Genomic DNA, 24,372 nt, shown 5'->3' on the forward strand with positions numbered 1-24,372 from the left:
TTTTGACTTGTCTTTGCCCTTAGTCACACATCTAGTAAGTGTCCGGGGAAAGATTTGAACTCAAGTCTTCCTGATTTCAACTTCAACATTCTATTCATTGTTATGTCTAGTTGCCCAGGTTCACTTTCTGAACAAGATAAGGCATCAAAATAGGACTTCAGTGGGATATATAAGATACATAGTCACATGCATTTAGATAGCACAGTGGATTAGAGGACTAGGTTTGGAGTTAGGAAGAACTAAGTTCAAATCCTGCCTCAGATGCTTCCAGACTGTTTGAGCCTGGGAAGAATATGAAACCTCTCTTAGCCTCATTTTCCTTAACTGTAAAATGGGGATAATGCTAGTGCCTGTGTCATAGAGTTATTTGTGAGGATCAAACTGAGATAACATGTAGAGCTCTTTGCAAAAACCATAATACACTATATGAATACTACCAATTATTATGTGTACAAGTACATGCTAGCTTACCTGTTCCTGATGCTTTGACTAATTCACTAGCTTCCCTCCTTTACAAATGTCCTCGTATGGAGGTGATGGAGGTGATTCTGGGCTGGTAAAGGCTGTACCAGTGGAGTAAAAATGCTGGCAGATTATATGAAGTTGTTAAGACCTGGCTACTAATTATTTCTCTGAGGACCAGCCTAGTTAAATATGGAGAAAGTAATCACCAGTAGGGTGACTGTTTTATGATAAATTCTGTGGCAGTGGCAACCCACAGCTTGAAAAATGAACATTAAGTAACCTAAGAGTTGGCATTATGTGAGAATGACTCAGTCACAAGGGTACTAACTTGTCATCCCTCATGGATTTCCTCCTTGGAACATTATTTGATAGAAAGCACACATGGAAAAGTACTGCCACCTTATGGTGAAAATTGGTTGAATATAAACTCATGAACCAGCTTCGTTTATCTCTGGGAAGTTTGAAGCACCAAAATCTCTAGACACAGATTTATAAAATGGATAGAATAGTTTAAAAAATGTGGGAAGAAGGGGATTAAAAAAAAAACACATGTCATTTTTGTGATGCGAAAATGTACCAGATGCTTAAAATCCAAATCAAAATCATTTGTGGGAAGCCAAACATCTCTAGAGCCTTCCATCAGAAAAGTCTTGTAATGCCAGCAGTCCCAAATGTTTGATTGCTTATTCAAGGCCTGCTAGTAGGAAAACAAAACAAAGCAAAACAAAACAAAAAACAGAAACAAAAAAACAAAACACCTCAGAAATACTGAAAAGGTTTGATTAATGTTGTTAACTCCATATGTCTTTTAGGCACTTTAACCAACTCAGGTCCTCCCAAGAAACGCCACAAAGGGTGGTCCCCAGAGTCTCCATCAGTTATAGACCCCTGCTACACACAAACAAGTACACACAGGATGAAAAATGGTAAGTGACAACAGGGTGATTTTACAAGAGTGACTTTGGTCCGGATGAGGGGAGGGTAGGAAGGTGGAGGACTCTTTGTAGTATTTTACTAGGTTACCCAGTGAATGCTGGGGGCTGGTGCATTCCCTAAATGGAATTCTCATCAGATCTCATATTGTTCTTAAGTTTGCTCATAGAAAACAAACTACTTAATATTAAAAATAATTTGTGTAAAGTTGTTTAAATAATTTATAAATTGTCAAATAATAATTTATTAATGATAAATGTTAGAGAATAATATAATTGTTACATCATAATTTATGAATTATGAATTTATGAATTAGAATTGTTAAATAATTTATGAATGATTTATAAATTGTTAAATAATTTATGTAAAAATATTTGCACTCCCTGTAGGAAAAAAGCGAATACAGAATCAGTTATGTTTTATATAATCACATATAGATTCATTAATTATTATATTAATTTCATATTAACGTATATGAGAGAATGAGACACAAGGGCAGTAGAAGCTGTGGCTTAGTAAAGTTGGCCTTGAGGTTAGAAAGACCTGGGTTCAAGTCTTCTGTCACATATTTACTTTCTAACCTTGGTGATCCACTTATTATCTCTAGCAACTCTAAGACCAAGTTACATTGTAAATTACACAGGTTTTCATTTTGCACTTATGGAGGGAGTTTACACAATGGGAGTCCTCTACATTCATGAAGTTGGGGCAGTGGATCATGCCCTAGCTGTGGAGTCAGGAGGACCTGAGTTCAAATCTGTCCTCAGATACTGTGACCTTGAGCAAGTCCCTTAACCTTGATTGTCTCCCCCCCCTACCTAGAAATACATTCATGAAATCACAGGTTTTGACCCCCTCACCCTCAAATGATTATAATTAGGACAGAACAACATTCTGAGAGTCAGGAGATAAAGGTTTCAGTTCTCACTATAACATTGTGCCGCTTTGGGAAAATCACTTTAGCTATCTCAGTCTCAAAGACCTTTATTTATGATCTTGTTATCTAGAAAATGAGGATAGTAATGATTGCCCTTTTAGCCTCACAGAATCTTGTTGAGGAAAGCCCTTTTAAAACACTTGAAATGTTTTTTAAAAAATGTGTTGTTATGAGCCCTCATACCAAGAGAATAAACAAAAACTGCCTTTTAAAAAAATTAGTGCTTACATTATGCTATCTATGTCTGACTCACTAAATGAATAAGAGGCCTATTTCAGTTGGGGTCAAGTTGTTGATATGTGTGTTGGTGTTCTTTCTTTCTTGCAAATGCCCTTTTGAGTGTGTTTGACCCGTTGATTTTGGTGACTGCATTCTTAGACAGTGCAGGAGTGTCCTGTCTGCCTCAGCCGGGTTTGGTGGGACCAGCTACAATCTCATCTCCTGTGGTAGCTGCTGGAGAACCCGTTTCTGTTCCTGATAACTTAATGAAAATATGCAAGGCCAAGCCTGTTATATTTAAAGGTAAATACACCAGCAGACTCACTTGGGAGCCTCTTTGAAGAGAAATTAATATGTTCTTACAGCTGTTACAGAAAAATAAAATGTCAGAGCAGAAAGGAACTTTAGTACACAGTTGACTACAAGCTAAGTATTAATCAGTAGTATTGATAAGCAGTATGACATGACTGTGAAGAAAGATAATAGGATTTCAGGATGCAGTAATAGCATTAGTAGAAGTATAAAGTCCTAACCAGGGAAGATGATAATCCAGGATGAAAAACCAGGATGGAAGTAATCAAAGTAGAAGGATGAAATGGAATTCAGGAACAAGAGTGTCAACCTGGATCAGGTAGAGTCAATCTAGGTGTTAGTAATTTCTGGGCTTTCAGTTTCTTTTTTTGGTAGTCCCTCTGCTCCATCCTCAGATCTCAAGACATGGTCGAGGAGACAGTTGCTCTGTGTTTGGGCCAGGTGAACACAGTTAGTCAAGACTGAAGAACTTTAATCTCAGGGCAGGTAATACATTTCTCTCTGATCAGATAAAGATGAGCAAGACCCAAGGAGACCCTGATCGACTAATTCTTATTCTGGGAAAGTTGGGTTATCAGTTTAGATGATCTTTGGACCTGTGAACTGAATAGAGGCCCCTATTTTATTAGCTCAGCAAAGATTATTGTGGTTAAGCACCTACTATGTGCAAGTTACTTTTTAGTTGTCATGTAAGATAAAAATGTAAGTGGGGTAAACTTTGTCTAAACTTTGCTTCAATCCCTATGTTAAATACAGTAGATGCTAAATAAATGTTGAATGAATGGAGAAATGTTCCCAGTCCTTTGGAGATTTTTAATCTAGCTTTGAGCTATAGAACTCATTCACATATATTAAAAGTTAGATACTAAATGCACTAGATGATACAGGACAGTATATGGTTATGTTACAAATGACTGATCCAGATAATTGCTATGTGACTTTGAGCAAGTTGCTTTGCCTCTCTGAGTCTGTTTCCTATAAAATGGGGGTTTGGGGTTAGATTATATTATTAATGGGGTCGAGCTATCATAGAGGGCATTTATTAAGAGCCTACTATGTTCCAGGCACTTTGCTAAGCACTAGGGTATACAAAGAAGGGCAAAAGTCAGTCCTTGCTTTCAAGAAGCTCATAGTCTAATAGGGGGAGACAACATGCAAATGATTATGTCCAAGCAAAATACACACATGATAAGTTGGAGGTAGTTAATGGAAGGAAGACATTAGTCAATAAATGTTGGTTAAGTGCCTGCTATGTGCCAGGCATTGTCCTAAGGGCTGGCACTAAGCTTTGGGGGAATCAGGAAAGGCTTCTTGTAGATGATGGGATTTCAGGCGGCACTTGAAGGAAACCAAGGTCCCTTCTACCTAGGATATCCTATGACTCCAAGTCCTGCAGAGGTATGGAGAGCAGAGAATTAGTTCCCTGTGGATTGTTGTGACTTCATGAAGAAAGTGGAATTTGACATGGACTTCCTGTAACTGCTCTCTAGACTCTCAGCTCCTAGAAGTCAGGGATAGTTCATACATTGGTATATGTGAAATGAGATTTTTTACAAATCATGGTAAATGATCTTGCTTCTTTCTTAGGTCATGGGAACTTCCCTTACCTCTGTGGCAACCTTAGCGATGTCATAGTAAGCTCCCTTTTGTACACCTGCTACCAGAATTCTCAGTCAATATCTCGAGCTTATGAACAATATGGTGCCTCCACGATACAGCCCATATCAGAGGAAATGCAGCTTTTATTGACAGTCTATTATCTTGTTCAGCTTGGTGGGTATCAATTTTTTGAGGGTTTGGGAGGATTGTGGAATGTAATAAATGTAATGTAATGAAGCAGCTGCAAATTAATGATGGTAATTTGAGTAATATATATATATGCGAACATATATATTAATTTTTAAAGTGTTTGTAAAAGCTTTTAGGACATTATGAAGTCATTACACCTGTCACCTTTTTGTTATAGAATGTAGAAAAAATGTTTATAGCAATGAATGAAATCAAATCATATGGAATTGAGTAAAACTGAGTTTACTTTGTAGTTATTTCATGTTTTTGAATATTCCTTTTTCCTTCATTTAAAGATAACGTTATTTGAATTTATTTTCCATTTGTTTAAAGATTCTTCTATATGTTTGTACTATGTATTGAAAGCACAGTCTTAACAGAGTCGTGGTAGATGGCCTTCTCCCATGGCTTTCTGCCCATGTGGCTCCAAGGCCTTGTTTTTGGTCTAGTGACTAAGACATACAACTAGTGTTAGGAGTGAAAAAGGACTATCCTGAAAGTGATGGGGGTGAAAGGGAACCATCTCTGGTGGCCTGGAGGATAGATAATAATCTAAGAAGGTTATGCTCTGTGGGAAAAGTTTCAAAATCATTGGGTTGAAAATCAAATCAACTTTTCTATGGGTGGTTTAGGTTCACTGATTTAGCTTGTGTCCCTAATTTCAATGATCTATTCCTTTCACACTGGATAAGCATGAGGGGGACGTATCTTCTTTCCTCACATAGCCTGTCTTCCTGGGCCGTTTGGGTGCGTCCCAGCTAGAATCTCAGTGTTTACATGGTGATTTTTTTTTCTTTTTACTTCTGTGTGGCATAGATATTTACTAAATTCAGTATTTAGATTTCTTTTGTAGCTGTAACCGGCTTTAAGCCAACCTGATATAGTCTAGAATTTGTATGGCACTTTGAGGTTTTTCATTTTATCCTCACAGCAACCCTGGGAAGTTGGTATTGTTATTATCCTTATTTTTACAGACTAGGAAACTGAGGCAGATAGGAGTTAAGGGACTTGCCAGAGTCACAAAGCTAGTAGGTATCTGAGGAAGAATTTGAACTTGGAGAAGGAGATAGCAAACCACTCCAGCATTTTTTTTCCAAGAAAATCCCAAATGGGATCACGAACAGTAGGATTACTACTGAAAAATGACTGAACTTTCTGACTCCAAGTACAGGTCTCTATCCACTGTGCACTCCCAACTGATCTTTATATGAAAACCTTTATTTATAAAACAGTATGGTAACATGTAACGAATACTGGATATGGATTCAGAAGGCCTGGATTTGACAACTGGCTCTGCTACTGACCACCAGGGTGGTTACTAACTACATAAGTAGTTACCAAGCCACTTAACCTCTCTGGGACTCAGTTTCCTCATCTGTAAAATGAGGAGGCTGGTCTAGATGACTTCTTAGATCCTTTTCTGCTCCAAGTCTGTGATCCTTTGATGCTGAAATAAATAAAGTTGAAAACTTAATATTTGCTTCAAAAGGATTGCCTGCAAGTTTCCTAGAAATATCTATGTATTTTGTAAACTTTAAAGTGCATACATAAACTCTAAATGTGAATTGTTGCCATTTATAAATCTACTTGTTCCATAAAAAAATCATTTTGTGAACATTTCCCCCCAAAACAAAACTCATTGTTTAAAACAAGGTACATACCTTTATTTTGGTAGTTTTAGTCTTTAGTGGATCAATTGTGTCAGGAAAGCAGATATCCTTTTTTTTCCCCTTCAAAATAAACATAACTTTAAATTAAAAGCCATACTTAAAAAAAAATCAAACTTTATCTTTGTTAGCTTCAGACCAGATTCCTCTGATTGAAGATCTGGAGCAGATATTTATGCGTTCCTGGAGGGAGTCCCATTTGACAGAGATTCGCCAATATCAACAAACTACACAACAGCACTTCCCTCAAGTTCCTAATCATATTGCCCCTGTAACATCGGCCCAACTCCCCTGGCTGGCGGGCTTGGCAGCCAGTTCTTGCAATGACAGTGTTCATATCATTGAATGTAGTTACTCCTTGGCTGAGGGACTTTCAGAGATGTTCAAGTTACTCGTTGAAGGGAAACTTGTGAAAACTAACTACGTTGTTATTATATGTGCGTGTAGGAATACACCAATTGATTCCTGCATTGCAGTTACAGGTGAGTCTCATTTTTTCCCCTTCTTTTTTTTTTCTTTGCAGGCTGTTCCCTAGAATGCTTTCCCTTCTCCTTTTTGTCTGATGAAATCTTACCAATATTTTAAAGCCCCACATAAATACCACATCAACCAGAAAGTCTTTTCTAGTCATGCAATATTGAGTGTTTTTGTTTGATTACCTTAATGGGATATAGACACCATAAAGTCAGAGACAGCTATAAACATTTTAGAACATTTGGTTTAGAGTTGTCCCTGACTTTATGATGTTTATATTCTATTAAGGTAGGCTTGCACAATATACGGCCTGTGGGCCAAAGGATTTTGGGCGACCTGTGAAAATGTGGGGTTGTGTAATGGTAATGGTAATTTGAAGATCTTCCCTGCCCCCTAATAGACTGAATGTAATCTCATGGAGCCTGTGGTAGGAGGAATTTGCTGAAGGGTGAAGCAGAGCCCACAGGAAGCTGGGAGTCAGAAGAGTTAGAGATAGAGGGAGGAGAGGACACACCCAGACAGACAGTTAGGCTTGTGAGTAAATGGTGTGGTTCTCTACTACATTGTGGTGTATGAACTTCTTTGTTGCTATGATAGATTTGGTTTCCTGGTGTTGGGATTTGGTTTTCTGGTGTCTAAATAAATGTTTTGCTTCTGAATTATATATGGAGAGTCTGTTATATTTTGCAATTGAGCACAATGCCAGCATATTTACAGTCACTGTCAGCACTGTGAATATTGCATTGGTGCGGCAAGTTGCCGCTAAGTACTCTCCTGTTTCTCACATGACCTGTGGCAACCAACTATTGTCACTCTGTCTTTACTCTAACCTATCTGTAGGGTGAAGAAGTTTAGCCTATTTTAATTTTGGTCCCTCCTTTCTGTCAAGTAGTACAGATAATAAGACGTAATTTTACATACGTATAACTATTTTTATCTAATTGTAGCCATCTATAGGGCAGGGGTGGGGAAGGAAATAAAAAGGGGAAAAATGAAATTTGCATGATAACTTTATTATATATTTAAAAGGAACAGAGAATACCACATACAAGATGAAGAGATTATATTAGTAAGATGTTTCTAAAATTTTTTGAGTTGACAGGTTTCTAAGAGAAAAAATAAGTCATAGACTTTAGGGATGCAAGGGAAATTAAAGCTTTATTTTATAGATGATAAAGTGTTATGATAGGACTTATATAATTAAGCGAAATGTCTTCTCTCTTGTCTGCCTGTCGAATCTCTACCTAAACTTTAATGACCAACTCCAATGTTAGCTGGTCTCCATTTGTTGGTAACAAGGAGTTAAATGACTTGCCCAAATAAGGAACAGAGCCAGGATATCCTTAAACTCCAAATCTGGGACTTTTTCTGCTAAGTAATAATGTCTGCCACTTACCATGCTACCATTTCATAGGATGGACAATTTTTCAGCTCTTTAAAAGCACTTTATAGTTTTGCACAGTATGAAAATACGATTATCATTTAGCAATGATAAGGAAGGCTCAAAGAAACAGATCACTGCAATAGAAGATTGATTCCATCAGATATCATATATGTGCATATGTGTGCCTATGTATATACACACATAGACACAAATATACCTGCATAACCACATATGTGATATGTACTTGTCAAACACTGACAAACATAAAAATTGGGGAAAAGAATGAGTAATACTTAAAAAATGTACTTGATAAGATTGGTTGTCAATTGATAAGAAAGAAATTTGGATTCACATCTTTTACCATATACCCTATGACTTATAGCTGGATGAGGGACTTAACCATGAGAGAAACAAACTCAAGAAAAGATGGGAGAAAATGGAATGAAATATTATTGTAGGTAAGAGATGATTTTTATTTTGGCACAAAAATGGAAGAAATTATTAGGAACAAGACAGATGTGTTGGGCAACATTAAAATTTAAAATAAAAACACATCTGTAAAACAAAAAGCTTCTATCATAATTAAAAGAAAAAGAAAAACAAATTGGGGAGGTTTTTAACAGCAAATTAATAGAAGATCAAAAACCATTGAAAATATTTACAGAACTGTTAAAATGTCACAGCAGTAACTTCCATTCCACAAAAAGTAAAGGAGCAATTTTTAAAAAAATTCTCATTTTTACTGACCGTTTTTGTATCAATTGTATTGATTTCAGATCATCTTTCTTCCCCTATCTCCCTTGTAACAAATATTGAAAAAAAAACAAAAAGAGGAAAAAAAAGCATCTTAGCAAACGAATTAGTGTACCAACTACATTAGACAATATATGTGTATTTCCAACTCTGCAATTAAGAAAGATGGTGTTGGAGTGACTCGGTGGCACAGTGAATAGAGCACCGGCCCTGGAGTCAGGAGGACCTGAGTTAAAATCTAGCCTCAGACACTTGCCACTTACTAACCTTGTGATCTTGGGCAAATCACAACCCCAATTGCCCTGCCTTTCCCCCGTAAAAAAAGAAAAAAAAGGAATTTTTTATAAAAAAAGAAAGATGGTACATTTTTTTTCAACTCTTCTCTGAGACTAATCTTAATTCATTATGATTTTGGTGAACACAAGAGTTTTCAGAGGAGGAAATAAGAATTGTAAATAATCACTTGAGAAAGTGCTCAACTAAACACAAAGATAAGCAAATTAAAATACTGAGATACCGCCTCAAACCCATCAAATTGATAAAAATAATGAAAAGAGACAAAACTCAATGCTGGCATGGCTCTGAATTTATGTATACTTTAATTAATGTTGCATTTAACCATCAATGTAAATAAGGCTCTATTTTTGCCTATACTTACTCTTTGTAATTCTGCCTCTGGTATATGCACAGGAATTGATAATGTCAGAAGTGTAGGGATGCAGAATTATCCAGTCATCTTTTTAATGGTAAAATATATATGAGATGAAGAGACATACAATATTAGTAAGATACTTCTAGAATTTCTTGAGGTGGCAGGTTTATAGGGTTAAAAATAGGCTTTAGAGTTGGAACTCAAAACTTAAAAAGAAGAATGTTAAAAATTGTTTTTACATGTAATTGGGGAAAAATAAAATATTTTTTAAAATGAAAAAACTATGAGTCATGATATAGTTTTATTGTCAATAAAATAAAACTATAATTTCTCTTCCAAGTTCTTTTTCTTCCTCCTTTCCCTATCCCCTCCCTGAGTTGCTAAGCAATTTAATATAGGTTATACATGTGCAATCATATAAAACATTTCCATATTAGTCATTTTGCAGAAGAAAACTTGAATAGAAGAAAAGAAAGTGAAAAATAGTATGCTTCAGTCTGTATTCAGATGTCATCAGTTCTTTCTCTGGAAGCAGACAGCATTTTTCATCATGAAGACTCATAGTTTTAAGTGAAGTGTCTTCTCTCGTCTGCCTTTTGAATCTCTTTCTATACTTTAATGACCAACTCCAATGCTAGCTGGTTTCCATTAGTTGGTAACAATGAATTAATTGATTTATCCAAAGACACCCAGGTAATAAAGAACAGAACTAGGATGTTCTTAAACTCCAAATCTGGGACTTTTTTCACTAAGCCATGTTATCTGCCACTTATCACACTACCCATTTATAGAATGGCCAGTCAATGCTGGTGGAGCTTTGAATTTGGATAATTTTAGTGGAGAGTAATCTGAGAGTAAAGTTTACCAAAAAATATTCATACTGTTAGGCTTTGAGAGCCATTCCCCAGTTGATGTGCATCCCATCAATTTCATTCTTTAGAATTAGAGCTGCTATAAATATTTTTGTACATATAGGTCCTTTTCCTTTTTGTTTTTTTTTTAATCTCTTTTGGGATACAGACCTAGTAGTGGTATTGCTATATCAAAATGTATGCATGGTTTTATAGCCCTTTAGGTATAGTTCCAAATTGCTCTATAGAATGCTTTAATTGGAACTCAAAACTTTAAGAAAAATGTTAAAAATTGTTTTAACATGTAATTGGGAAAAAATAAAATAGAAAAAATTAGAAGGATTAATAAGCATTCTTTTCATGGCATTTTATAACTTATTATTATTTTTGCTTTTTGGAGAGCAGTTGGGGTTAAGTGACTTGCCCAAGGTCACATTGCTAGTTTTTATGTTAAGTGTCTGAGTCTGGATTTGAACTCAGGTCCTCCTGACTCCAGGGCTGGTGCTCTATTCACTGCACCACCTAGCCATCCCCAGGGTAGGTATTTTCTAATAATTGCTTTAAAACCCTGGATTTTCAAGCAAGGCAGAAGAGAAATTGTTGATTTCTTTTGAAAAATTCTTTACTAGATTTTACTGGGCCAGTGTAATTAAGACATTTTGAGGATGGAAGGGATATAAGAAAGTAAGAGTGAGTTATTTTTCCAGGGGTCTGGGGAGGTATATAGAGCCATAGAATATTGGAGTTCAGAGAAAACTCTGAAAAGAAAATATTAGAGCTAGAAGAAACACATTAGAACACACTGGGCTTCTTAATCTTTCCTGTATCGTGGATCCCTTTGGCATTTTGGTGAAGCCTATGAACCTCTTCTCAGAATAGTTTTTAAATGTATAAAATAAAATATGTAAGACTGTGATGGAAACCAATTATATTGAAATATAGCTGTCATCCTATTTAAAAAGCAGGTCCCTGCATTCCAGGTTAAGGATCCCTATTTTAGGTTACCTAATCCAAACTTAAAAAAAATATTTTTTAAACAGATCAGCAATTCAAGATTCATCACTTAGACAAATGAAAAGCTTGTCTAGGGTCATATGAGTTTTGCCACCTTGAGCACATTAATTTTAAACTTAGGCAAATTGTATTTAAAATCATAATAATGAGTTAACATTTATATAGAGCTTACTATTTACTGGCCTAAGGGAAATATACAATGATTTGTTCTATTTTCTAGGAAAATATCAGGCTCGGATTCTCTCTGAAAGCCTTCTTAGCCCAGCAGAATACCAGAAAGAAGTAAATTATGAACTTGTGACTGGAAAAGTGGAATCTTTAGGTGCCTTTTTTAGCACTCTTTGTCCAGGTAAGACAACTTTCCAAATCTATGTGACAGGAAGGAGCCAGAAACATATATTTGTCTCTTCCTAGATATTTTACAGAGAAAGACATCATGGAATAGAAATATGTGACCCGCTGAAGCTTGTCTAATGCCAGGGGCATTATATAATGGCCCAGGCAGTTCATCTAGTATTGACCTATGTTCCTTCCTTTGCATGATAAAAGTAGTTCTGGGTAGTAGACTGTTTTGACTCTGAATATAGGACTCTTAGAGCTTTGTTGTGCCTACTCACAAAAGATTTTAAACATGCTTCTATTTCTCTTCTCTGTATCTTATAGAGGGTGACATTGATATTTTGCTGGACAAGTTTTATCAAGAAAACCAAAGCCATATTTCTTCCTCACTTAATACATCAGCAAATAAACCAGCAGTCCTGGATGCCAGTGGGACACCTTTGTGCACAAGTAAGTAACAAGAGGATAGGCAGCTGGGTTGATTTGGAATTTGAAGGTAGCTTTAAATTTGTCCACTGTCTGTTAAGACTTCAACTGTTAGAGCGTCTCATTATTTTCACTAACTGAAGTCCCTGCCTTCTGACCTCTTGAATAAGGAATTACAAAGAAGTCTGCTTATCTCAGTGGGCTAGGTTTTTCTTTCCATTTTCTGGGTTACCTTCTGGCTTCCAACAGAAACTCCTTGATTATTTACTATAGCCTTTACTTTTTGGGCCCTGGGGGTTCTGTTTAGAAAGAAGGAAGGATAAGACATTATATTTTTGGGGCGGGGTCTCAGCTTTTCATCCTCTTTTTTTCCTAACTGTGACTATGTCCTTAGCTTACTTAAATTATGGGGCAGCATTCTTGGGTTTTGTTTGAGTTCCCAAAGAGGAAGGCAACCAGAATGGGAGGCAGTTCCATGTAGGGTAAGGAACATTGGATGTGGCAGGAAGCCAGGCTTTGAATCTGGGCTTTTTTACTTGCTACTGATCTATCCTTTGGCCAAATCACTTCTGCTTTGTGGGCTTTAATTGCATCATCAGTAAAGAAAGGGGTTTGCTCTGTACGACTTAATTGTTAAAGTTCTTTCTAGCTCTTTGCCTTAGGAAACCCTGTCCTATGAAGATCTTTTGAAAGAAGTTGGCATTTAGTGTGGTGAAAAACAGATATGGGTAATGGTGGGGCAAATATTATCTCAAAGTTCAAACATCTGAAAGATTGTTATTTAGAAGAAAAAACATTATGCTCAATTAAATAATTTCTCTTTATTTATTTTTGTTTTAAATACATTCCAAACTTTTATTATTCTGAGTGAGACAAATTCCAGAACATAGGAGCATTTCCAGCTACAAAGAACAGAAAAAGAAAATTTTACATGAAACTACTAATTTCCATTGTGTACAGCTTTAAAAAAGTCTCTAATATGTTCATTATATTAATCCAAAGCTGTTGTAATTATCCGTTTCTCTCGGAAGTGCTTTCTGTTCTGTTCAGCTAGATGGTGCAGATCTTTGGGACTGGTGTTGGAAAGACCTGAGTTCAAATCTGCCCTCAGATTTTTATTAGCTGTGTGACCCTGGGCAAGTCATTTAACCTTTGCTTCAATTTCCTCAATTTTAAGGATAATAATAGCATCTACTTCCCAGGGTTGTTGTAAGGATCAAATAAGGAGATAGTTGAAAAGTACTTCACACAGTGTCTGGCATACTTAAATTCCTTCCTTCTTTCTTGCTCTATGCACTTGAAAAAATACTGCATTGATCCTCTTAATTTTACTGTCACTGTAATTACTCTTTTCCCTACTGCCTCCTAATAATCCCCTCCATCAAAAATAATCCCACATTTCTGTTGTTGTCAGTAAGTATAATTAAACAAAATGAATCTACACATAAGCCATATCCAAACTTGTGTGTCTCATTCCTCCCCTCTAGTCTGTTGCCTCTCTGTCAAGGCAGGAGCGGGGAACATGTTTCCTCACTGGTCCTCTGGATTAGTGGCTGATCATTGCATAGATCAGAGAGTATCTTTAAGACTTTCAAAGTTTCAATAAATCAAATTCTATTTGGCTCCAGGCAGAAGCAAGCAGTGAAAAACTGCCATAGGTAGATGTTAGGGTGAGGCAGATTTTGGCTCATAAAGAATTTCCTGAACAATTAGAGCTGTCCAAAACCAGAATGGGTTACCTCATGTCACTGGAAAATGTTCTAGTAGAGACTGGGTGGCCCATTGGGCATGCTATAAAGTCAGCTCTTTAGTTGGGTGGGGAGTTTGAATAGGGGAACCCTTATGTTCCTTTACACCTTTAAGATTCTGAGACTGTAGGCTGGAGAAAGCAGTCCCTTGCTTCACCCCCATTTTCATGTCAGAGGATGAATAGGATTATACTAATCCAAGTCATTTAGGCATATGGAGCTTTAAGAATCCCGATCTGGACTATAACGAGTTCTAGTCTGGGACCTCACTGAAGCTGCCAAGAAGCGTACCAACAGCAAGAGTAATGGGTAATAAAGGCCCAGTGATTGACATTTCAGTGTTTGCTGGAATTAAATATATGGAGTTAATGATAGGTATCTATAAAATATATATACAAAATGCACATGTATACATTTGCATATGTGCATGTGTGTATACGTACTAGCTACATACATATAAAAAGAGTATATGTATATATAATGTAGATAAATATATATTTGTGTGCCTATATATTGTATATATGTGTATATATGCATATACACATATACATATATATAGTGTGTGATTTTTTTGTGTATATATATATCTATATATGTATAGACGCGTGTGTGTGTGTGTGTATAAGATTTACTGGTGAAAGGGCTATCTGACAATATCTCTTTTACATGGATGAGGCTTTATAAAGGGGAGAGAAGGCCTGGGGAGGTAGTGCAGGAAGGGCATCGTTTAAATCTTGATTCAGTAAACAAGCAGAATAGCAGTCAGTTGGTGGTCAAGCTTAGGAGTTCACTGGTGTCAGTAAATCCAAGGGACTCAGCAGGAGTCATGAAACTGAGGCCAGAACAGTGGTCAAGCTTGGGGGGAAGGAGGAGGTGGAAGAGTATCAGCGTGACATTAGTTACACTATTGGAGAAAAGAGGAAGGCACGTTGGTTAAAGGCTTTCTCATCTGGTGCCTCTATTGGAGAGAGAGTTCTTTCATGGTGTTGGCATGCTAACCGTGCCCCATTCTTTCTCAGCTTTACTGGTGCCACTGTGGGTCTAAACATTATGCCATTAAAGGAATCACACTGAGTTTTCTATTGGAACCATCCCACAGAATAATAAAGGCTGAGTTGGGCTTGAAGGAATGAATGATTATGTCAGAAGTAAAGCTCCTGTTTCACTTGTTTTAATGGCTGGAATTATTTCTCTCAGCATTTCAGACCCTTCATACCCCATTCCTCCAATTTCACCTGCTCAAAGAGCCCATACAATAATTTGATACAGAGGAAAGATCTTGGGTCTGGGACCAGGGCTTAGTTCTGCCATTTACTAATCATTATGTTATTGGACAAGTTACAATCTTCTTGTGTGTCAGTTTCACCATCTGCACAATGGGAATGGTGATATGTGTACCAACTGACCCATAAGTTCATTATAAGGAAAGCACTTGGTAAACAAACCACAGAGAGCTAAATAAATGTGACCTATTATTATCACTTATCAGGGATATTGTAGAAGGGATTCCTGCTTAGGTATGGGTTGACTTAGAATAACGACCAAAGTTCCTCTAGCCCTGAATATTATAATTCCTGATTAAAAAGGGATTGTTCTGACTCAGTGGAATGCTATTGGTGGAATACTTTCTAAGTATCTTCATCTGGATCAGGTCTTTTTACCTTTTTTGTGCCATGCATGGATGCCTTTGTCAGTCTAGTGAATTCTGTGGATCCCTTCTCAGAATAATATTTTTAAATGTATAAAAGAAAATAGAGCATTACAAAGAAACCAAATTCTATCAAAATTCGGTTATCACAATACTAGCAAAATAAGTTTGCAGGTTCCAGGTTAAGAACCCTTGATCTAGATGCTAGAGAAAATGTTGTTTTATTAATATTTTTTTTTAAAATTTTGGGACCAAGCCTGTTATTTCATCAGCACATATAGCTGGAATTTCCTCTACCAATAAAGTTTGACACCAGCTCTGATAATTGTACTTTTTAAAAAAATAATACTTGATATTTATATCTTCTATTGAAACCCTACTCTGATGCTCCAGCAAGTGATGGAGATCTCCTTGAGTTTGCAAAGACTGAGTCATTAGAGCACAGGCTCTGGTAGGCTTCACCAAACTGGAGAGGCTTTGCAGATGGGCCCTGTGGAATGTAATTGAGTCCTCATCACCAAGCTGACATTAGAGTGATGTGTTTTTCTGCACCATCAACTCTCAAAGACCTACTAATGACTTGTAGATAGGTTTCAGTCTGCACTGGTGACATTGATGAAATCCTACCTTTACCATTATTTATATGTTCCATGTTTGTGTTCTACTTTTTATACATTAGCATATGGACAGAAACTCAGAGCTGGCAGGGGTTTGAGAACATTGATTTTAACATGGACTGAACAGAAATTTCCTTTACAACATTCTTGACAAATGATCATTCAGTCTTTACCTTGAAGACTGCCATCGATAGGGAGATCTCTCTCTTGAGGCAACTTTAACTATTAGGAAATTTTTCCATGTATGAAACTGCAATCAGGCTTTCTATAAATTCTAATCCTCTCAATAACCTGATGAGGTTACAGGTTTAGAATGCAGCTTCAGGCTGGGAAGCAGTAGGACTGGGATTGGAGCCATGGCATCCTGATTCTCTAATTCTTTTCCATTACACCCCATTTCCTCTCAGTAGGGAATGGTTCTCCTTCCAACATCATGATTTGAAAATCTCTTTGAAATAATGTGCTACAGTTCAGGCCCCAGGCTTGCCAGGAAACACAGGTGTACCTTTGAAGTATGTCTTTCATCTATTCTCCATGCACCATTGAAGTGGATGCTCTTAATGCCTTGGCCTGAACTAATGGAAGAGCCTTCTAACTGTCCTTCCTGCTTCCATTCTTTTCCCTCTTTAATTTGTCCTATGCCTATGCCTGAGTTGTCTCTCCTCATGTTATAGATGTTCTTGCTCAAAAACCGTCAGTTGTAAACTGAATTAAGTACAAACTCTTTTGCTTGCCATTCAAATCTCTCTGCAGCCTGGCCTTGTGGAGGCCAGATTTACTGTCCTATTTCTCATCTGTGTTCTTGTTCCTTACATTTATATTCTAACCAAGCTGCACTATTCATGATTCACTAATCTTGTTCTGTCTCTTTTTGCCCCTGCATTTATTCAATCCATTCTCAATTTCTTTCTCTTCTCTTCCTGATGAAGGCTTTTCCTTCCTTCTAGGCCCACTTCTTCCATGAATCTTCCCTGCTAGAAATAATTCCTCCTTTCCTGATTTTACCTACCCTCTGCTTGGCCTCCCCAGTACATTTATCGTTTTAACATTTAACATTAACATTCATCATTCTAGTCAACCTCTCATTTCTTCAACTAGATTGTAAACTCCTTGAGGTCAGGGTATGGTTTGCATCTGTCCTTATATTCATTGTACCACATATAGCAGCTGGTGTTTAATAAATGTTCATCAGATTGAACCGACTTAGAGTGACTTAAACAGAATTGCCTTGATTCCCAGGCTATGGTCTTGAACGGCATCAGATTCGTCCCTTGCAGTTAGCTGTGGCCCAGAAGCTCCTCTCCCATGTGTGTTCCATTGCTGACTCCAGCACTCAGAATCTGGATTTAGGCTCCTTTGAAAAAGTGGATTTTCTGATCTGTGTACCACCATCGGAAGTGACTTATCAACAGACCTTGTTTCATCTCTGGCATTCAGGTATATGGGGCCTTCAAGGTTGGGACTTGTTGGAAATGTTGAATTTTTCTACTCTGTTTTTATCTTTTCAGACAACATAGAAATCCAGTCTCAAGATAACTTTATTATGACCTTGAGATTTTTGGTTTTTGAATAGTAAAGACTTTAGGAGTGCCTGTATTGGCTGTCTAACCCAGGCAGAGCAACTACAGTTCACTGGATGTCAGTCTTCTCCATTTTATTTTGTCCTCTCTTAGAACTGGAAATGTTTTTTTAAACATTTATTCAGCCATTAGAAAACAATTTGTAGCTTTCAGTTTCTTCTGGCTATTGGCAGGATAAATAAACATGATCATTGGATTTATAGCTACAGGGAAGTTTAGAAATCTTCTCTAGCAATTCTTCAAACTATTTGGTTTCAGGACCTTTTTAGACTTTTAAAAATTCTTGAGGATTGTACCTCCCTCCCCCAAGAACTTTTGTGTATGTGGGTTATATCTATAGACATTTACCATCTTAGTGTGAGCCATAAAAATAGTTTTGACCTCTTAGACCCCCTGAAAGGGTTTTGGGAACCCTAACACCATTTGAGAACTAGTAATGTAGTTCACCCAGACATTTTGCTGTTGAGCAGCCTGAGGCCTAGACTGATGCTTGGATTTAACCATGGTCATACCATAGTACTAAGAGACAAAATCAGGATTCACACCAGATGTTTGGACTGTGGATTTCCTCTAATGCACTCTTATTTTCTTCTAGGAGTTTTGCTAGAACTTGGCTTGGAAAAGGAGCACATGACTAAGCAGAGAGTAGAACAGTATGTAATGAAGCTGGATACAGAGGCCCAGACCAAATTTAAGGTTTTTCTGCAAAACTCTCTTCAAAACCCTCACACACTGTTTGTCCTAATCCATGACCATGCACATTGGGACCTTGTGAGGTAAGATGGGTCAGTTTTCTAGTGGGGTTGAAATCTTCTTTGTCTGGGGCTTACACTTGAAGCAGTGGGTATAGTTGCTAAAATACATGATCATGGTTTTAATGATTATTGTTAATTCATATTTATACAGAACTTTGCAATTTGCAGGGTACTTTTCTTCCAGTAACCCTGTGAAGTAATGTAGGTGTGATCATTCTCATTTTTAAAAATCTTTTTTGGAGGGAGGAAGGCAGGGCAGTTGGGGTTAAGTGACTTGCCCAAGGTCACACAACTAGTAAGTGTTAAGTGTCTTAGGCCGGATTTGAACTCAGTTCCTCCTGAATCCAGGGCCAGTGCTCTATTCACTGTACCACCTAGCTGCCCCAGATCATTCCCATTTTTAAGAGGGGACCACTGAGGCTCATAGGAGTGACTTTCCAAAGAGCAGAGCTTGGATTTGAATCCACGTGCCTTTGCACAAGTCCTACATTCTTTTCTATACTATGCTTATGTTTGCAAGTAAATTCGTGAGTGAGAGAAACTGTAAGGTGTGAGCCTATCAAGATGGGCCTAGGCAGCAGTAGAAGTTTTGTTCCTTACTATCTAGGTGACTTGGACAAGTAAATTAACCTCTCTTTGCTTCAGTTTCACCTGCAAAATGAGAGTTTTAGTGCACAGCTTGCCTACCTCTTAAATTTTTTTGTGAGTCTAGAATAAGGCAAATTTTTTTCTAAAAAATGACAGATATATTTTGTAGGAAAAGGTAGAGTTAATGTTCCTGTGCCATAGCTATAACTCATTTATGTAACACCTTTAGATTTGCAAAGCTTTTTTTTTTTGCAGCTGTCATAATTTACTATGAAAGTTATAACAAAACAGACAATTAAAGCAAAAACATTTTTGTTTAGTAGGAATGTTAAGGTCATTGCTTAAAAATGTTGATTGAATTGATTAAATTAAATTAAAACTAGTTGGTCTTGTTAGTTACTAGTTATATATTATTATACTACTAATTAGGTATTATTTTTCTAACTAGGTGCCTAATTCCCAACAATGTCTATTTGGGGGTAGTGTACAGATTTTGCAGATGAGGAACAGAAGCCTTGGGGGTTTAAGTGCCTTCCTTGCACATGGTCCCACAGCTAGTAAATAGCAAAGCTGTGGCTAGATGGCAGAAATCTTGACTTGTGGTCCATGACTCTACACTAGAAGCTGCTGTAGCATCTCAAAAGATAGTGATCGCTTTTTTTTTTAACCTCAATACAATGGGTTTTCATTGATGTAAGTATTCCATCTACTCCACAATTGTAGGAAAGGAATAGGGATTGGTTGGACCTGTGATTTCTTTGGTATAGGGAACTCCCATATCAAGAACCTCTCTCTATCAATGCAGACTAAAGCCTTCCCAGTAATTTATTGTCTAACAGAGACAATAATATACTCATTGAGAGTATATGCCAGAGGCAAGATGTTTAACCAGCTCTTTCTGCCTTTGTGCCCGGCCCTCTATGTACACCACTGTGCTCCATCCATTTGTCATATCCTCTAGAAACAAACCAAAACATCTGTTGAGCAATGCTCTGGCAATAAGCCTTTTTGTGTTCAGATCTAGGACTTTCTTTGATGGATGAGTCAAGTCTCCAGGCTCATACTTGGAACATTCTTGCTTTCTAAAATCTGCCAAAGTTCACACCCTGCCTAGGGTAGCTTTTGGAATTTAGTATTGTCTCTGTGCTTCCTCCAGATGTCAGAGGAGTGCTTTGATGTAGCTCCTATTTTTATAATACAAGGTCATGTTGATACCATTTTGGATTTCCCTCTGTGTTATATCAGCTCCTGATTTGATGCATGTCTAGACTACTTGAGGTCTGAACACAAAAGAGAGCTCAAGGCTGATGACTTGTGTTGTGACTTTGGGCAATTCATTTGAGGTGTATGGGTCTCTTTGTTTATTTGTGAAATTGGTCCTCTTCAAAGGGCTTAATTTAAAATCTTTGATGTTGACTTGATAATACATTCTCTAATCATTTTTGCTTGTTTGTGATCACAAAATGCCACTGTGATGGGGGCATACATACTCTCTATAATCTCATGGAATTTTCAATCCAATAAGAAAAACAAAGCCCCTGCCTTTGAGTTTCTATTCTAATGGGAGAGATAGAGTCCTTGCCTTCAGGGAGTTTCTAGTTTAATAGTGTTTTAGAAAGAGGGTTGAACTTGAAATCAAGAGAGACCTGGGTTCATTAAGTTAGATATATGACCATGGAGTAGTCACTTAAATGCTAGGTGTTTGAGATTTGGGTTTCCTCATCTGTAAACTGGGAATAATGTCTGGAGTACCTCTCTCATAGGATAGTTGTGATGATCAAATGAGATAATTCATCTATAGTGTTTTATAAACCTTAAAATAGCATGTAAATGTCATTTTTTAACTACAGAAAGATAGTCTTTGTCCTTGCAGAGTTTACAGTTTACTTGGGAAGAATGTTAACACAAATAGACAAGATTAGGTGTTTTTTGCATTCTGTGTAATCCATAGATAGTAGGTAGGTGGCGCAGTCCTGGACCTGGAGTCAACAAGACCTGAGTTCAAATCCAGCCTCAGATACTTGCTAGCCGTGTGACCTTGGACAAGTCACTTAACTGTGTTTGCCTCAGTTTCCTCATCTGTAAAATGAGCTGGAGAAAGAAATGGCAAACCATTTCAGTATTTTTGCCAAGAAAACTCCAGATGGGGTTACTAAGAGTCTGAATGACAACTACCACCACCACAACAAATCTGTGAATAAGAGTATTCATTATGGTGCTCCAGTGTCTCTGGTCTTTGGAGTGTCTGTTTTTCTTCCCCTCCTGTCTAAGGCAAACCTCTATAAACTCCTTTACAGGATTTCTTTCTGGTTTGCCTTTAAAAGAGTTCTTATGTTTTTAATTGCACACCTGTAAGACATCCATACCTTTACAAATATGTGGAACTACAGAGTATGTTTTTAAAACAGTTCCTGCCTTCTAAAAGGTCACAAATATCTCCTCTAACATAGTCATACTCATAGTTAACTCAGTTTTTCATACTAATGGAGTAGAGCAGTAGAGTCCAAAAATTTCTATTAGACATAGAATTGTATTATATGATTAATTATGGTTTTGGCAGCAGATTTGCCTTCCTAATTAAATTTGGCTTAGATGAACTCATTCACATTACTTTGTGAATGCTCATATTCATATAGATCAGAAGCATATTACAAGATCAGGGAGAATTTAGCCTGAGATTATACCTTCATTATAGGTGCTCTCCAAAGCAGGATCGAGAGTATGTTTTAATATTGACCTTACCTTTTAGGGAAATGTGAAATTAGCTAAACGGCAGACTGAGTCAATAGCACTTAATAGGTGCTTAATAAATGTTTATTGATTGAGTGAATCTATTTTTTTTTCTAGCCCCATAGCCTCTTAGATGCTTAGGGATCTGTTCCTCTGGTTCTGTCGGCATTCCATTGCTTCTCATTCCTGGAATCAGAGGCAAATAAAGTCCAGTTTATAAACCTTCAAATTGCCAGGGCCCTTTTAGAGATGCCCTTTTTTACAATCCCAGCCTCCTCTGCAAGGTCAAAGGGATGGACCTTCCTTTTTGGTTCACAGGGACTGAGGAACCATTCTACAATCACCCTCTTTGGTAAACCATCGTAGCATTTTATTCCTTGATGGGCAGAAGTTCATTCATATGTGTAGCCCAAATCCCTTCTCTTTTAAGCCCCATTGTCATGTCATATTCTCAGTGATCTTGGAGAACAAGTATTCAGAATCTTATTCAATCAACCTTGTCACAGAATTCCTAATCTGTAGAGTGGACCCATAGTAGAATGGGCTACCTTGGTAGGTAAAAATGGATTCCTTTTCAGTGGAAGTCTTAAAGGAAAGCATGGATGTCCACTTTTTAGGGATATTGTAGAAACTGGGCTAGTGTAGGAATCTTTAACCTTTTTTTTTTTTTAGCTTTTTGGAGGGCAATTGGGGTTAAGTGACTTGCCCAAGGTCACATGGCTAGTTTTTGTGTTAAGTGTTTGAGGCTGGATTTGAACTCAGGTCCTTCTGACTCCCAGACCGGTGCTTTATTCATTGCGCCACCTAGCTGCCCCTAACCTTTTTTTAAATCAAGAAACCCTTTGACCCTCTAGTAAGACCCATGAACCCCTTTGCAGAATAATGTTTGTTGCATACATTTATAATGCAAAGAAAGGCTAAATTTCAGGTAGAGGTCAATGAAAAAAAGTCACTTTTTTTCTCATCAAATTCACAGATTCCCTCAAATCTATCCATGGATCCCAGTTTATTAGCTCTCAGGCTAGATGATCTCTGAGGTTTCTTCCAACTTTGTGGCTTCATTTGGAAGGGGCTAAGAGGTAGTAAAGTATAATCAGTAGTGTTAGACTTGTTGACATTGAGATGGGTTCAAATTCTGCCTTTGACTTTTATTAGCTGTATGCCCATGAGCAGCTCACTTAGTGTGACTGAGCTTCCAATTCCCAATATGTGCAGTGGGTAAGGTAATACTCGTGTTATCTATTTGCTGTGGGGCTCAAAATGAGATTTTGCATATACATGTATTTCTATACATAGGAACATACATACATATGTAAGTATATATGTATATATATGACATGCATATCACAAATGTGTGCTTTGCTAATTTTAAAATGCCCTTTTAACATGACCGTATGTGTGTGTGTGTGTGTATGCTTTGAAGGTAGTCTGGTTCATTTCTTACCTGAGATAGGAATTTTGTTTTTAGCTCCTCCAAGTAGTGGTCATTTAACCTTTGAATGCTTTTACTCACAGGGATCACAAACAGCTAGTATTTATTAAGTGTCTAAGGAAGCTGGGTGATGTAGCATAGTACTGAACTTGGAAGCAGGAAGAGTTGTGTTCTAATTTTGCCTCAGGTACTTACTACCTGTGTGACCTGGGCAAGTCAGTTTAAGTTTTTCTCACCCTCAGTTTCACTATCTGTAAAATGGGAATAATTAGGGTAACACGAGTATTACCTTGCCCACTGTACATATTGGGAATTGGAAGTTCGGTCAGACTAAGTGAGCTGCTCATAGGCATACAGCTAATAAAAATCAGAGGCAGAATTTGAACCCATCTCAATGTTAACAGGTCTAACACTACTGATTATACTTTATTACCTCTTAGTACCTTCCAAATGAATTATGGTTCTTGTGAGGATCAAACGAGATAATATTTGTAAACCTTAAAGCTCTATATAAATGTGAGCTATTTATCATTATTATTATTTTCGCTATTATTATTATTCATGTTACAATGTGCCTGATAAGTGCTAGAGATGGAAAAACAAAATGAAACTGCCCTTGCCTTTGCAGAACTTCCACTCTGTCAGAGGAAGCAGCATTTGTACATAAAGTAAATATAACATGTACAAAGAAAATACCAAGGCAGTTCCAGGTGTGAGTGATGGCTGAGTGGCTGTGGGCAGGCCTCACGTATGAGGTGGTCTGACCTTGAGGAAGGTCACTTTAGTGCCCAACACATAAGGCAAACTGTTCCAGATTTGGAAGCTATTAATTATTCCCTCAGATTGAGCTGAACCATGCTGCTTTCTAGACCCAGTTCTATCTTTTCGAACTAGGGGGAAAAAATCTATTTTTGTATAGCAGTCCTTCAGTTACTTGGTGATAGCTTTTATGTCCCAGTAAGCCTTCTTTTCTCAGGCTAAACTGTCTCAGTTTCTTCAAAGTAACATGATTTCGAGAACTCTTAGCTTCCTGGTCACCTTCCTTTAGACATATTCCAGT

General features: G+C 37.3%; 1 protein-coding gene across 1 annotated transcript in view; it reads left to right on the top strand.

Moving 5' to 3' along the window:
* Window positions 1–24,372, top strand: part of GREB1 (growth regulating estrogen receptor binding 1) — a 143,006-nt gene that overhangs the window by 45,889 nt on the left and 72,745 nt on the right. Inside the window, exons 7-14 of the mRNA XM_069075948.1 lie at window positions 1,278–1,391; window positions 2,714–2,857; window positions 4,454–4,639; window positions 6,453–6,803; window positions 11,670–11,798; window positions 12,113–12,238; window positions 17,467–17,664; window positions 18,403–18,583. Coding sequence (XP_068932049.1) covers window positions 1,278–1,391; window positions 2,714–2,857; window positions 4,454–4,639; window positions 6,453–6,803; window positions 11,670–11,798; window positions 12,113–12,238; window positions 17,467–17,664; window positions 18,403–18,583 — 1,429 coding nt within the window. The remainder of the gene's footprint in view (window positions 1–1,277; window positions 1,392–2,713; window positions 2,858–4,453; window positions 4,640–6,452; window positions 6,804–11,669; window positions 11,799–12,112; window positions 12,239–17,466; window positions 17,665–18,402; window positions 18,584–24,372) is intronic.

The sequence above is a fragment of the Petaurus breviceps genome, unplaced genomic scaffold, assembly GCF_028583685.1.
Source record: "Petaurus breviceps papuanus isolate PSGF00001 unplaced genomic scaffold, PetGlider_PUasm1.0 90919, whole genome shotgun sequence".
Lineage (NCBI taxonomy): Eukaryota > Metazoa > Chordata > Mammalia > Diprotodontia > Petauridae > Petaurus > Petaurus breviceps.